Source organism: Aspergillus homomorphus (genome assembly GCF_003184865.1).
Source record: "Aspergillus homomorphus CBS 101889 unplaced genomic scaffold BO97scaffold_2, whole genome shotgun sequence".
Lineage (NCBI taxonomy): Eukaryota > Fungi > Ascomycota > Eurotiomycetes > Eurotiales > Aspergillaceae > Aspergillus > Aspergillus homomorphus.
Genome location: NW_020291888.1, coordinates 497032 through 513108, shown reverse-complemented (window position 1 = coordinate 513108; position 16077 = coordinate 497032). Strand labels below are relative to the sequence as shown.

At 51.9% G+C, this 16077-nt stretch overlaps 2 protein-coding genes across 2 annotated transcripts; both read left to right on the top strand.

Annotated features, from left to right (window-relative positions):
* Positions 1-144: 144 nt before the first annotated feature.
* Positions 145-2573, top strand: BO97DRAFT_420200 (protein phosphatase 2A regulatory subunit RTS1; the record flags this gene model as incomplete). The annotated part of the gene is made up of 8 exons (XM_025696631.1): positions 145-168; positions 295-508; positions 571-632; positions 691-1323; positions 1385-1738; positions 1800-1970; positions 2026-2153; positions 2216-2573. 8 exons carry the CDS (start codon positions 145-147, stop codon positions 2571-2573), a joined length of 1944 nt encoding a protein of 647 aa, XP_025555962.1.
* Positions 2574-3969: 1396 nt separating this feature from the next.
* Positions 3970-16050, top strand: BO97DRAFT_381839 (histone acetyltransferase TRA1; the record flags this gene model as incomplete). The annotated part of the gene is made up of 4 exons (XM_025693268.1): positions 3970-4021; positions 4120-4277; positions 4350-15122; positions 15174-16050. The coding sequence occupies 4 exons, from the start codon at positions 3970-3972 to the stop codon at positions 15855-15857; spliced, it is 11667 nt and encodes a 3888-aa protein (XP_025555961.1). The 3' UTR covers positions 15858-16050.
* Positions 16051-16077: the final 27 nt, after the last annotated feature.

Sequence of the window (16077 nt, the reverse complement as noted above, 5' to 3'; positions counted from 1 at the left end):
CCGACATAAACAAATCCCGACGTGGCTCTCCTGAATCGCCTCCGCGCTGCCCGACTCCATCCCTCCTGCTAGGGTGCGGCTTCTTGCTGCACTGGCACCGAGATTCCAAACCGAGTACATGTGGCTGTTCGTTTAGTCGTCAAAATGAAGGGCTTCAGACAGAGAGTGGTGAGTTCGCCCTCATCGCCTTCCGCCCCCTTAGCTGTTCCCCGCCTCCGCCTTCTCCCTCGATGAGCCAGACGCCCACCTCCCACCCCGGCAAATTTCCCCACCGGATTGGGCTGATTTCCATAGCACGAGCAGTTGTCGAGGGCGAAAGATGCGAACAAATCCTCCAAGAAGAAAGATTCCTCCCACTCGTCCCAGAACAACGCCGCCCTCGGGGCTCACCATGGCCAACAATCTTCGTCCCCCAACCAGGGCACCCCGACCTCGTCCACAACATCTGTGAATGATACTAGAGGAAAGTCGCCGGAGAGCTCTGCGCAGGCTGGAATTTACCCTCCTGGTGAGTATTCCCATCCGCAGCCCGGAGGCATCGATGGCCAACCGCTGTTAACCGTGATTCAGGTACTCCTACCAAGCAGGGACAGCCGATGGCTCCTAGTGTAATCATAAGCCCAAGTGGTCCTGTAAGTCACCCCGCGCGTGGTACAGTCATCTTGCGCATCATATCTTCACGTCGCTCAGGGTGCCGTTCTGATCATGGCTTTTGCGCAGCATCATGTTCCCCCTCCCGGTGCGGCCGAGACGATGCCAGGCGATCTGGCCCCCCCGAGGAAGTCCCATGTCTTCGATCGCCTGCAGACAACGCCCAAGGACATCTCCGAAGGTATCAGAACCCCCAAGCGCCAGCATTCGTCGCGATTCGATATTTCCGACCAGCGCCAGCGCGAGCTCGAGAAACTCCCCGGCTTCCACGAGGTCCCGCCCAATAGACGTCAGGATCTGTTCATGCAGAAAATCGACCAGTGCAACATCATCTTCGACTTCAATGATCCGACGGCTGATATGAAATCTAAGGAGATCAAGAGACTGGCGCTCCACGAACTCCTAGATTACATCGCCAACAACCGCTCCGTCATCACAGAACCGATGTACCCTCGAGTCGTCGAGATGTTCGCTAAGAACCTCTTCCGACCCATCCCACCTCCCGTGACCCCCCAGGGCGAGGCCTTCGACCCCGAAGAGGACGAACCGGTGTTGGAAGTGGCGTGGCCGCACATCCAGGTAGTTTATGAATTCTTCCTGCGATTCATCGAAAGCCAAGATTTCAACACCAACATCGCCAAGGCGTACATCGACCACCATTTTGTTCTTCAGGTAGGCCGCCCGTTTACTTGATTATGTCAGATGAGTGCTCAGGTGTCTAACCCTCCTCAAGTTGCTCGAGCTGTTTGACTCGGAAGATCCCCGCGAACGCGATTTCCTCAAGACTACCCTGCACCGGATCTACGGAAAGTTCCTCAATCTGCGCTCGTACATCCGCCGATCCATCAACAACGTTTTCTTCCAGTTCACCTACGAGACGGAGCGGTTCAATGGTATCGCCGAACTGCTGGAAATTCTGGGCTCGATCATCAACGGATTCGCACTCCCCTTGAAGGAGGAGCACAAGCTGTTCCTGACCAGGGTCTTGCTCCCTCTGCACAAAGTCAAGAGTTTGAGCATGTACCACCCGCAACTGGCCTACTGTATCGTTCAGTTCCTTGAAAAGGACTCGACCCTGACGGAAGATGTGAGTAATGCCATCGTATTCCCTTATTGCCTAGTTCAGACAGATGCTAATCCGGAAACAGGTCGTTCTTGGACTCTTGCGTTACTGGCCTAAGACCAACAGTACCAAAGAAGTCATGTATCTCAACGAAGTCGAGGACATCTTCGAGGTGATGGATCCCGCCGAATTCGCCAAGGTCCAGGTGCCCTTGTTCCAGCAACTCGCCAAGTCTGTGGCCAGCCCACACTTCCAGGTATGAGACAGACTCGTTAGATCGTGATGAGTTAGCAATACTAATCGCTGATAAGGTTGCCGAACGCGCATTGTACTTCTGGAACAACGAATACTTCTGCAACCTTGTCAGTGACAATGTGGAAATTATCCTACCCATCATGTTTCCACCACTATACGAGAACTCTAAAGGTCACTGGAATAGGTACAGTTCTTCACTTCCACGCCCTCCCATCTTGCATCAATACTGATCGCGGTTGTGTACAGAACAATTCATAGCATGGTATATAATGCCATGAAAATGTTCATGGAAATCAACCCCCAGCTGTTCGATGAATGCTCTCATGAATACAATGAGCGACAGAACAGTGCCGAGCAACGGGAACAGAGCCGGCAGACCAGATGGGATAAGGTGTTGGAACAAGCCAACGAAAGGAAGAATGGGGTCGCGCCTCCGCCGCAATGTCAGATCGCTGAGATTCCCGTGCAGCTGGATGATATCGACTCGGTCACTCATGACAGCCAAAAGCGCCTTCATGCCCTGAAACTGGACGATTCAGGAGCGTCGACGGAGCGGAGGTCTCGGGAGAATACGGCGACCTCGGTGAGTGATGGACTTCCTTGATTGCTCGTGTGGTTCTGCTTCATCCGTGACGTTATCGCATCACGCCAGGTGCCTTCCATCACCCTGATTTGTCGTTGTACTTGCTAAGATTTCCTCGGTTTCCCTGTACAGCAAGCGTGATTCTAATGTTGAAACGTCCGTTTGCTCCAGAGACGGCGCCGCGGCTCCCTTGATGACTCTCGGAGGCGAAGAAGTGGTAGCGCAAGTGAAGTCCGACCCCGTGTAGATCGACGACGGTCGGCTGGCTCTGGCGCTGCGTTCTCGGTCTTGTCACGGAGCAACTCTGTGAAGTGACAGTCGACTTAATGGTATTTTCCTGCTAGAATTTTCCTGCAACGATGGCATAGCGACTACGAGCGGTGACGAAGTGTATTCGATCTTCTCTGATTCTACGTTCGATCCACTTTCCCCCTTTGTCCGCGCTCTTCTTCGATGCCTTTCCATCTTCGTTCTTCTCCCCCCCTTTTCTTCTTCTTTCAATTCTCATCTTTGTGTACATGGCCTTCAATATTCTTGTGTCCGAGCGCGCACGTGGGTTGCCACGCCCGGGTGCAATTCAGCGGACGTTGTTGTCAGTTGGACTACTAGAACTGTGTTCGGGTCTGGAAAACGGGTGCGAATGGCGTTTCCCATCGGTCGACGTTGATGTCGACGACCTCTTTTGAGTTTTAAAACATGAAGTATTTATGGCATAGCCTTCAACCAGATTCAATTAATTTCTAGAGTCCGAAGTGCCCTCCTGATCCATCTTCATCTCTAGACTGTATGTGCTGTGATATATAGTACGTGAATTGGTGCCTGTAACACGTGCCCCAGGTGTCATAGGTGCCTTAAAACGACTTCCTCGCGCGTCATCTCTACTACCATTTGCTGATCAATCGAGGGGTAGCTTCCAAGTCACGGGTTCAGACGCGCGCTTGTCGGATTTGGAGAAACGAAGACCCGTCATTGCCTGTTTGGGCCTAGTGTCCCGTTCGGGGTCTCTGCGATACCCGCGTTTCTGCTCTGCTGCTTTCTGTTCCTGTCCTGTCGGTTTGCAGGCCGTCAATTTGCGCTCAACCATCATTCTCTTGATCTTCCTCCCCCTCGCCTCCCTTCCCTTCCTTACCTGCCGCGCCGATATCTCGTGTCTTCGCTTCACTCCCTCTCGACACTCGACGCTTTCCCCGTCAACAGCGAGCGCAATTAATGACTTAACGATCGTATTCCTCTCTCTCACACAAGGCGCTTTCCGTCGCTGGGCGTGTAGAGATAGCTCCACCCTCACGAATTCGCATATGAATACAATATACCACGCGGATCGTGCTGGCTCTCACCCCAAGGCCGGCCTTGTGGCCTGGCAATTTACCTAATCTCGCATCACTCCTTGACTGCTCGTGAGGAGCTCTAATCAACCATGGAGCGGAACATCGACATCTATGCCGCCAAACTCGGCGACGAGAAGCTCGGTATGCTTGATTCCCCAAACACCCCCCACGGGTGCCTATGAGTTTGTAATGGCTTCGGCTTAGCCCCGCAGTCAAATGCTGACCTGCATGTTCTATAGACATAAAAATACGAGCCAACGTCGCCGTCGAATTACGGGATAGCATAGAACCGCTATGCTCTGGTGCAAGCTATCCGATCTTCCTGTCCAAGCTATGGCCCGTGTTCAAGAATATCTTGAAGGGCGAACCTGTCTTCACGAACTTGTCCTTTGAGCAGGTGAGTTAGGGATCATGGACCGTTGCGCAGTCCCCCATGACCCTAGAGCTTACGCAACTCGCCTGGAATTAGAAATTACGCAATTATATCCTCGAGACGCTGCACAGACTCCCTATGGCTTCTCCGGATGTTGAACCGTACGCCGCGGATATGGTCGACTTGTTGATGGATCTCGTTCGGATTGAAAACGAAGAGAATGCGGTGCTCTGCATGAAGACGATAATGGACCTGGAGAGAAATCAAGCCAAGGCAACTTCAGCACGAGTACAACCATTCCTAGCCCTGATCCAGGAGATGTTCCAGATGATGGAGCAGGTGGTTCGCGACACGTTTGACACGCCCAACCAAGCCACTCCCTCCGGCATGCCTTCGACGCCAAGTGCTACAGCCCAGAACTTCCAGTCGCCCAGACCAAGCTCGCCAGCCACCTCCGTCTCAGACCTTGGGCCGGATCAACAGCCCAATAATATTCTCCTGCGGGGTATGCAATCGTTCAAGGTCCTCGCCGAATGTCCGATCATTGTCGTTTCGATCTTTCAGACTCACCGGGCCTCGGTCGCGGCAAATGTGAAGCTCTTTGTGCCATTGATCAAGAGCATCCTTCTGCTTCAGGCCAAGCCGCAGGAGCGGGCGCATGCAGAGGCCGCTGCTCAGGGAACGATATTCACTGGTGTTTGCAAGGAGATCAAGAACCGAGCCGCGTTCGGTGAATTCATTACAGCACAGGTCAAGACGATGAGCTTTCTGGCGTACCTTCTCCGCATGTATGCGCAGCAGCTTCAAGACTTTCTTCCGACTCTACCATCGGTTGTGGTCCGCCTCCTGCAGGACTGTCCGCGGGAGAAGTCAAGCGCTAGGAAGGAGCTACTCGTTGCCATCCGTCACATCATCAACTTCAACTACCGCAAGATCTTTCTGGAGAAGATCGACGAGCTTCTTGATGAGCGGACCCTTATCGGCGATGGCTTGACTGTTTATGAGACCATGAGACCTCTGGCTTACAGCATGCTCGCCGATTTGATTCACCATGTGCGAGACCACCTCACGCGGGACCAGATCCGTCGGACGGTCGAGGTTTACACCAAGAACATGCATGATGATTTCCCCGGGACCAGCTTTCAAACTATGAGCGCCAAGTTGCTTCTGAACATGGCTGAGCGTATCGCCAAGCTCGAAGACAAGCGAGAAGCGCGGTATTTCTTGATTATGATCTTGGACGCGATTGGCGATAAGTTCGCTTCCATGAACTACCAGTTCAACAACGCCGTCAAAGTGTCTAAGATCTACAAGGAGTCTAAGAAGGATTTTGAACCGTCCCCTGAGAAGTATCTCGCGGAGAAAGAGTTTCCCCCCGACTGGGATGAGATCGATATCTTCTCGGCTTCGCCCATCAAGACATCCAATCCTCGGGACCGTGGCGGCGACCCAGTGTCAGACAATATCTTCCTCTTTAAGAATCTCATCAATGGCTTGAAGACCATATTCCATCAGCTGAAGAATTGCAACCCGGAGCATATTCAGATCGACCCGAACAGTGTTCCGATCAATTGGTCCGAAGTCTCTTATGGATACAATGCCGAGGAAGTGCGGGTTATCAAGAAGTTGTTCCACGAAGGAGCACGGGTGTTCAGATACTACGGAGTCGACCAGTCGCCACCGGAGGTCAATTACTCGTCCCCTTTCGACTTTCTTGCCAGTCAATACACGGCCCCAATGTCGCGGGAAGAGAAGGAGCTCCTGGAGAGCTTCGGCACCGTCTTCCATTGCATTGACACCGCTACCTTCCACGAAGTCTTCCATTCCGAGATTCCGTACCTGCATGAGCTCATGTTCGAACACGGTGCTTTGCTTCACCTGCCTCAGTTCTTCCTGGCTAGCGAAGCCACCTCTCCTGCCTTCTCCGGAATGGTTTTACAGTATCTCATGGATCGCATACACGAAGTGGGCACTTCGGACATGACCAAAGCAAAGATCCTGCTTAGAATGTTCAAGCTTTCGTTCATGGCGGTAACATTGTTCTCGGTTCAGAATGAGCAGGTCTTGCATCCACACGTTACCAAGATCGTCACCCAGTGCATAGAGCTTTCGGTCACTGCCGAGGAACCTATGAATTACTTCCTGCTGCTAAGATCGCTCTTCCGTAGCATCGGAGGTGGGCGCTTTGAGCTTCTATACAAGGAGATTCTGCCTTTGCTGGAAATGCTTTTGGAAACGTTCAACAATCTTCTAGTGGCTGCCCGCAAACCGCAAGAGCGTGATCTATACGTTGAGCTCACACTTACCGTTCCAGCTCGTTTGAGCCATCTCTTGCCGCATCTCAGCTACCTCATGCGTCCTATTGTCGTGGCATTACGGGCAGATTCGGATCTTGTCGGTCAGGGGCTTAGAACACTCGAGTTATGCGTGGACAATTTGACTGCCGATTACTTGGACCCTATCATGGCTCCTATTATGGACGACCTGATGACAGCGTTGTGGGATCACCTTCGCCCGCATCCATACAACCATTTTCATGCTCATACGACCATGCGAATCTTAGGCAAGCTTGGTGGTCGCAATCGGAAGTTCCTTAATCATCCTCCGGATCTCACGTTCGAACAATTTGCCGATGATGCACCTAGCTTTGATATCAAGCTTATTGGGCCTAGCGAGAAGCGGCCGTTCCCAATTGACATTGGTCTGGACCTGGCAATTGCGAAGTTGATGGAAGTTCCCAAGATTGGATCAGGGCAAACCTCTGACACTTACTATAAACAGCAGGCATTCCGCATGGTTTCGTCGCAGCTGAAGCTCTACATCGGGAATGAGAATCTTCCCGAGGACCTGGCTTCACTCATTCGTCTGCACGCCAACGATCTGTTCGAAAGCAAGACCACCTCCATGCCCGATGTATTAGAGAAGTCAGAACGATCAAGCTCCATTCCGAAGAAGTTAGGCCAGGAAGGCTCCATGAAGAAACTTCTCAAGGCATGCATCTACGCCACTACTATCCCAGAGTTGGAGCAGTCTGCAACGACTTTCGTCGCGGATGTTTGCAAGCACTTTGCTGTCGTGGAGGTTGGTCGTGCCCTTGCTCAGGCCCGGCACACTCGCAAGCCGTTTGACGTCAATAGTGGTGAGGGTCCTGTGTATCTCGACTCACGCGTCTTGGCCGAAGCCGTCGTGGAGTCGCTTTCGTCCGACAACGCACAGGTTCGCGAGGGAGCCGAGGCGGCCATGCAAGTCATGAAAGACGCTGCTGCCATTATCTTTGGCGCGCCGGAGCGAGTGGCGAAGCTGCCGTTCTTCCAACACCTTGGCCGTGTGTTTTGTCACAGCTGCCATAGCGAGGAGTGGTTCACTAAAGCTGGAGGAAGCTTTGGTATTCATTTGTTTGCCACAAAGCTAGACTTAGGTGATGCATGGCTTCTTGACAAACAAGTAGACTTTGTCAGGGCGCTTATGTATGTCATCAAGGACACTCCCTCTGACCTACCAGCCAGTACGCGGGTGAGGGCTCAAGAAACGCTGGATTTGATCCTGCGGAGGTGCTGCAAGAGCTTGTCCCTTGAGGATCTCAAGACTGAAAAGAGTCGCTTGTATTCTTTGTGCGGACACTTTGTTTACGAATTGTCTCACATGAACAAACAAGTTCGCGACGCTTCCCGGCGCAGTTTTTCCACTGTTGCTGAAGTCTTAGGATGCCAAATTCACGAACTCATTTTACCGGTGAAGGAACGTCTCTTGCAGTCAATCTTCAACAAGCCTCTACGAGCATTGCCTTTCCCTACCCAGATTGGCTTCATCGACGCTATAACCTATTGTCTTAGTCTTCACAACAACATTGTGATGTTCAACGATCCTCTCAACAGGCTCATGTTGGAATCACTTGCTCTGGCAGATGCCGAAGACGAGTCCCTAGCGTCCAAGCCGAACGAGTTCAAGAATGCAGAAATGATTGTGAACTTGCGTGTCGCCTGTCTCCGCCTTTTGTCCATGGCAATGAGCTTCCAAGAATTTGGCAACGCCCCGCAGAATACCAGCCGTGCTCGCATCATTTCTGTCTTCTTCAAATCGCTCTACTCTCGATCACCCGAGGTCATTGAAGCTGCAAACGCAGGACTTCGAGATGTTCTGACGCAGACAAACAAACTGCCGAAAGACCTGCTTCAGAATGGCCTTCGCCCTATCCTGATGAATCTGCAGGATCCCAAACGACTGAGTGTCGCAGGCCTTGATGGACTTGCACGGCTGCTCACCCTCCTGACAAACTACTTCAAGGTCGAAATCGGCGCACGTCTTCTGGACCATATGAAGGTCATTGCGGACGAGACAACCTTGCAGAAGGTGTCGTTTAGTCTCGTTGAACAAAGTCCTCCGATGAAGATTGTGGCCGCCATTTTCAATATCTTCCACCTGCTCCCCCCAGCAGCTACATCTTTCATGGAACACCTGGTGAACAAGGTCTTGGATCTCGAGGAGAAGCTTCGTAGGACGTCCAACAGTCCTTTCAGAAAACCCCTTGTGAAGTATATCAACCGCTATCCCAAGGAGAGTTTGACCTTCTTCCAGACTCGCATCAAGGATGAAAGGTTTGGACGATTTTTCGGTCAGGTTTTGGCCGACCCAGAAAGCGAGGCACTTCGTTCTGCGGTGGTTACAGACACCGAAGGTTTTCTGGCTGCAGCCTTCGGACAAGAGGGCCCTGATGGCAAGAACACAGCTGTGATCAATGGTATCTATGTCGCCCACTCAATCTGTACATTCGAATCAACCAAGCGCTGGTTGGTATCTCATGCAGACTTGAGAGGGAAGCTTCTGAGCTCGGGACGTGACCTTGCCAAGAAGCTTCGCAATGATAAGCTTCCCATCAATGAGCGGTTAAGGGTGGAGCAGGCCGAGGACCAACTGATGGATATCTTCACCAACTACCTATCGGAGTCGGTGCAAGACCTGGACTTCTTGTTCGAAGTCATCGATGGTCTTTCTGCCGAGGAACTCAAGCGGACGCTGGCTCTTCCCAGATTCATCTATCGCCATATCATCACGAATGAGTCCATCGACTACCGCCGCTCTGTTATCATGCGTTGTCTTGATTTGTACAGCCAACGCTCATGCTCTCAGAAAATGAAGACCTACGCTTTCCGTCACCTGGTCAACCCCATCTTTGCGATGGACGTTCAAACGACATGGAACAGCCCACCAAATAGTCCCAAGCTAATGGACAAGAGCATGACCGAGTTCATTCAGAGTCGTTTGTGGAAGCCTCAATTGGCGGATCTTAGCGAGGAATCAAATCAGGCTGGTGTCGACCACTCTCGTATGGAGCTTCTCCAGTTGTCAGCTTTGTTAATCAAGTACCATCATCAGACGGTGCAGGACTCCCGCAAGGATATCATCAAGTTTGCTTGGAACTATATTCGCCTCGAAGATATCATCAACAAGTACGGCGCATACGTTCTCATCAGCTACTTCATCGCTCATTACGAGACTCCGTTCAAGATTGTCGTTCAGGTCTATGTGGCTTTGCTCCGAGCCCATCAAAATGAGGGCAAGGCACTTGTTACGCAGGCTTTGGATGTTCTAGCCCCAGTTTTACCAACTAGGATTCTATCCGCAAGCAACAATCAAGGCTCGGACTTCCGCTATCCTCTGTGGGCGAAATGGCCTCGGCGCATCTTGGCCGAAGAGACTGCGAACTTGCAGCAAGTGATGAGCATCTTTCAGTTTCTCGTCCGCCATCCGGATCTCTTTTACGAGTCCAGAGAGCACTTCGTTCCGCTCATAGTACCCTCTCTTTCTAAGATAGCGGCCCCTGCCAGTCCGTCTAATGAGGGCAAAAAGCTTGCCCTGAATCTCATAAGTCTCATCTGGCACTGGGAAGAAAAGCGTGCAAAGGCAAGTCAAAGTACGTTATCCAATGGCGTTCTAGAGTCGCCCAACGCAAAGAAGCGCAAGCTGGAAGATGGCCAGAGCACTTCGTCCCCATCACCCGCTCTTGTACCTCCGGCTTCTCGTGATCGGTCGGATTATGCGGTCTCGGCCGACTTCAGGGCGTCCTTGACCAAATATCTTATCACCTTCATCACGACGATTCCCGAGAGGTTCCCCGTCCCTGCTGCCCGAATACGTGAGTTGCCATCGTCCAAGGCGCCACCCGTCCCGACAGGCGAGATGGTCAAGAAGGCAGTCTATTTGCTTCGAAATCTCTTGTCTCCAGAATACTGGGGCGACTTGGATGTTGAGCTATATCAGAAGGTGACAGAACCTATTCTCGCTGGCGAGAAGTCGGATAAACCTGACGAGAAGCTCGTCACGAGTATGGTGAATGCCCTCCAGGTTATACGGATTCTCTTGGCATCCAAACCAGATGACTGGATCGTTGCGCGTGTGCCAAGTATTCAGAAGCTCTTCGAGAAGCCTTTACGGTCTGACAATCCAGAGATTCAAGATTGTCTTCATGGCGTCGAAGATGAAATAGACATCTCTCCCAAGCTTGTACCTCCAGTCAGGCGTGTTCTGAACGCTCTCCCTGATGATCAACCAGAGGAAGAGGATGCGATGGATGTTGAAAACTCACCTTCCGAGTTCGTCTCGTATCTTTCAGCCATTGCGACCGAAATGCTTTCGGCAAACAACTACGTTTCGAGCCTTAACATTTTGTGGACCCTCTCAAAGAACAAGCCGGCCGAGATGGATGCTCATATACCCCAGGTCATGAAAGCCTTCTCTACGAAACTGGCCAAAGAACATGTCGCAGCCTCGACTGCAAACCAAGGTCAATACCCGCCTGGGTCCAAGCCTCCAGAAGGAGTACCAGAGCAGCAGGATTATGAAATCGGCGTTGACTTGATCTTCAAGACCATTGAATTGGTTTCTGTGCGCATGTCCCACCTCGGAGAGCAGAGGCGACCTTTTCTGAGTGTCCTGGCGCAATTGGTCGAGCGGTCACAGAACATCAAGCTTTGCAGCAAGGTCCTTGGCATGGTCGAGACCTGGATCTTCCACTCAACGGAGTCGTGGCCTACGCTTAAGGAGAAGACGGCTGTCTTGCACAAGATGCTGCTCTTTGAATCACGCCCTGACCAGACGATGCTGAAGAAGTTCCTCGATCTTGTCATTAGAATATACGAGGACTCCAAGATAACTCGGACTGAATTGACAGTGAGACTGGAGCACGCCTTCCTCATTGGTACCAGAGCTCAAGATGTTGAGATGCGTAATCGCTTCATGACCATCTTTGACCGCAGCCTGACCCGTCTGGCCAGCTCCCGACTCAGTTATGTGTTGACTTGCCAGAATTGGGACACCCTCGCTGATTCTTTCTGGCTGGCGCAAGCATCGCACCTGGTCTTAGGCTGTGTGGATATGGCTTCGTCGGCTAGGTTGCATCCAGACGACTTCACCGTGTATCCTGTGTCTTTCCTCTTTGGCAATGCGGACAGAGACCCTCGGAAAGCTGACGTTATGGTCGACGTTCAACTGGAAACCTTTGTCACTGACCGTAAGCGATTCATTGCAGAAATTGGTGACGTAAAGGTTCGCGATCTGATGGAGCCTCTGTGCCAGCTCCAGCACACAGATCCCAATGTGTCCTACAAGCTTTGGACCACCCTGTTCCCCATCTTTTGGTCTACATTGTCGAGAGAAGATCGCATCGATCTGGAGAAGGGAGTGGTGACGCTCATCACTCGGGAGTACCACCAAAGACAGCTGGACAAGCGACCCAACGTTGTGCAAGCCTTGCTTGAGGGTGTCGTTCGAGCACGCCCCCGATTCAAGATTCCTCCGCATGTCATGAAGTATCTCAGCCGGACCTACGATGCCTGGTATACCGCCGCAACATACTTGGAGGAATCGGCTATCAGTCCCATTATTGACACTCCTACTGTTCGTGAGAGTAACCTGGATGCCTTGGTTGAGGTGTACGCTGGGTTGCAGGAAGACGACTTTTTCTACGGCACTTGGAGGCGTCGTTGCAAGTTTGTCGAGACGAATGCTGCTCTTTCGTACGAGCAACAAGGCATGTGGGACAAGGCTCAGCAATTGTATGAGAATGCCCAGATCAAAGCTCGCTCTGGAGCGATGCCCTTCTCGCAGGGGGAGTACTATCTGTGGGAGGACCATTGGTTGATCTGCGCACAGAAGTTGCAGCAATGGGAGGTGCTCAGTGATTTTGCCAAGCATGAGAACTTGAACGACCTTCTCCTGGAGTCCGCTTGGAGAAACATCGAGAACTGGCAGAGCGAGGGCAGCAGAGAGCAGCTTGAATCTCTGATCAAATCTGTGTCTGATGCGCCTACTCCGCGACGCACATTCTTCCAATCCTTCATGGCTCTTCTGCAATTCCACATCAAGAAGGAGAACATCCAAGACTTCAATGGTGTTTGCGATGAATCTATCCAACTGTCTATCCGGAAATGGCTTCAGCTACCAAAGAGGATTACCAATGCCCACATCCCAATCCTGCAACATTTCCAGCTTCTGGTTGAACTTCACGATGCCAGCCACATTTGCAACAGTCTGTCGCAAACCAATGAGCGCAATCTGGACACGAAGTCTGCTGAGCTGAAGCTGCTATTGGCAACATGGAGAGACCGTCTGCCTAATCTGTGGGATGATATCAATGCTTGGCAAGACCTCGTCACCTGGCGACAGCACATCTTCCAGCTTATCAACGCGACATATCTCAGCTTGCTGCCGCCGCAGACAAATAATGTGGCCAGCAATTCGTATGCCTACCGTGGCTACCATGAGACAGCATGGATCATTAACCGTTTTGCTCATGTCGCTCGTAAGCATCAGATGCCCGAGGTGTGCATCAATCAGCTCAGTCGCATCTACACCCTCCCGAACATCGAGATTCAAGAGGCATTCTTGAAGCTTCGCGAGCAGGCCAAGTGTCACTATCAGAACCCGAAGGAACTCAATAGTGGCTTGGATGTAATCAACAATACCAATCTCAATTACTTCGGCGCGCAACAGAAGGCAGAGTTCTACACGCTTAAGGGTATGTTCCTTGCGAAGCTCAACCATGTCAACGAAGCAAATGAAGCATTTGGTGTCGCCTTGTACTACGAATTGAGACTCGCGAAAGCGTGGTCTGAGTGGGGTCAGTATAGCGACCAACGGTTCAAGGCTGACCCCTCGGACTATGAGCTTGCGAGCAATGCTGTGAGCTGCTACTTGGAAGCTGCTGGTCTCTACAAGAATTCCAAGTCTCGGAAGCTGCTGAGTCGCATCCTTTGGCTCCTAAGCCTGGACAATGAAGAAGGTCAAATCGCTCGTGCTTTCGAGAACTTCAAGGGCGATACACCAGTTTGGTACTGGATCACGTTCATCCCGCAACTTCTTACCAGCCTTTCGCACCGTGAAGCGCGGTTGTGCAAGGCTGTTCTGGTGAAGATCGCGAAGCTGTTCCCCCAGGCTCTCTTCTTCTTGCTCCGTACGAATAGGGAAGACATGCTCAATATCAAGAAACAGCATGATCAGAAGCAAGAGAAGATCAATCGTGCCCGGATGCAACAGCAGCAACAGTCTTCACCTTTGGCAAAGGCTTCAACGGCAAGCGCAGATGCCTCGCCCGCGCAAAATACCCAGCCGAGCACCACTGTCTCGAATCCAGCACAGCCTAATGGTCAGCAAGGTACCTCTCAGCAAGTACCAAATCAAGCCCAGCCGAATCCTCAAGGGGTCAATCAAGGCCAGCCTGCAAATCCGGCACAGATTAAGAACCCAAACCTTCCACAGCAGACACCCACCCAGGGTCAGATGCAGCAACCTCAAAGCCAGGGTCAGACTCCCGTCCCAATGCAAAACCAAGCATCCAATCCAGGACAGCCGCCAATGCAGCAGCAGCCACAAGGTCAGCAACAAGGACACCTTCAGGTTCCCGGCCAGAACGGTGTTCCCCAGCCCAATGGAAAGCCCGCTGGCACCGAGATCGAAAAGGAACCTCTCAAGAAACCGTGGGAGTACTCCGATGAGATCATGTCCGGCCTCAAGACAGCATTCCCTTTGCTTGCTCTGTCTATGGAAACTATGGTCGATCAGATCCACAAGAACTTCAAGTGTCCTCCTGACGAGGATGCGTACCGTCTCATTGTCGCTCTCTTGAATGACGGGCTGGCGTACGTTGGTCGGATGCCTGGCTCATATGCACAAGACTTCAAATTGCCGGCTGCCACCGAGGCGAACATTACGCGGTTTGCAGAGACCATCCTTCCAGCACATATTCGCAAGTCCTTCGAAGCCGACTTTGTTGTCAAGAAACCAACCATGTATGAATACATCCACAAGCTTCGTCGTTGGCGCGATAAGTTTGAAGAGAAGCTGGACCGGCGACCCCAGACTCAATTCTTGGAGACCTATTCCCCACACCTCAGCGAGTTCCGTTTCCTCAAATTCGATGAGGTTGAGGTGCCAGGCCAGTATCTGCTGCACAAAGACAAGAACCAGGACTTTGTTCGCATCGATCGGTTCTTGCCAGATATCGACCTGGTACGCGGCATCGGTGTCTGCCACCGCCGGTTGAAGATTCGAGGTCACGATGGAAGCGTCCACGCCTTTGCCGTTCAACATCCAGCTGCACGACACTGTAGGCGAGAGGAGCGCATTCTGCAGTTGTTCCGGATCTTCAACGGCATCCTGGGCAAGCGTAAGGAGAGCCGCCGTCGGAATTTGTACTTCCATCTTCCACTCATGGTTCCTTTGGCTCCTCACATTCGCTTGGTTCGCGACGATCCATCTTACATCTCGATGCAAGGAATTTACGAGGACTACTGTCGCCGGGTTGGTATCAACAAGGACGAGCCTGTGCTCTTCACAATGGAGAAGATGCGATCACTAGCGGAAACAAAACAAAATGTGAGTAGACCTCATCAACTCAGATTTCTGATTATGACTGACATGTTTCAGCGTACACCCGACCAGCAGCAGGTGCTTCGAACCGAGATGCTCACGGCCATCCAGGAGAAGTGGGTCCCCAGCAATATTGTGCTCGACTACTTCCAGAGGATCTACCCGAACTTCTCGGACTTCTGGCTTTTCCGACGGCAATTCGCCTATCAATACGCGGCAATCGCATTTATGACCTACGTGATGCACATGGGCAACCGGTACCCGAACAAGATCATGATCTCGAGACAGACCGGCGACATCTGGGGCTCGGAGCTTATTCCCACCATCAATCCGGCCAAGGCCTTTTTCTACAACCCCGAGCAGGTGCCATTCCGGTTCACGCCTAACATCCAGACGTTGCTGGGCCCGATCGCAACCGAGGGTCTCTTTGCTTGCGCACTGATGGCAATTGCTCGGTGCTTGACGGAGCCACGCCACGAGCTGGAGCAGCAGCTGAGTCTTTTCGTTCGGGATGAAATGATGTTCTGGGCCACAGCACAGCATCGTGGGGTTCTGCATCCCCCGCAGCTTCGTGACTTGGTCTACAATAATAGCGATATCATCGTCAACCGGGCTGTCAGTCTGGCGAGTCCTCCGGAGGGCAACCTGCCTGCCAACCAAACCACCATCGATCTCATCTCCAAGGCTGTCAACCCCCAACACCTTGCTTCGTGCGATGCTTTGTGGATGGCATATCTCTGATTTGTTTTTCTCGCGTGGCGTTCAGACTTTTATTCATGGTTTGCGGATGAGGGTTCACGGGTTTGCTAAGTCAAATGGGATTCTCCATTCTAGCGTGGCGCTATGGGGCAAAGTCTATGGGATATGGCTATGATATTTGATTGCTTTTGTTTGTTGTATTGTACTTTTTCATGTCTCATAATTTAATAAAGGCGGAATATGAATTTCGAGCCCTTTGATG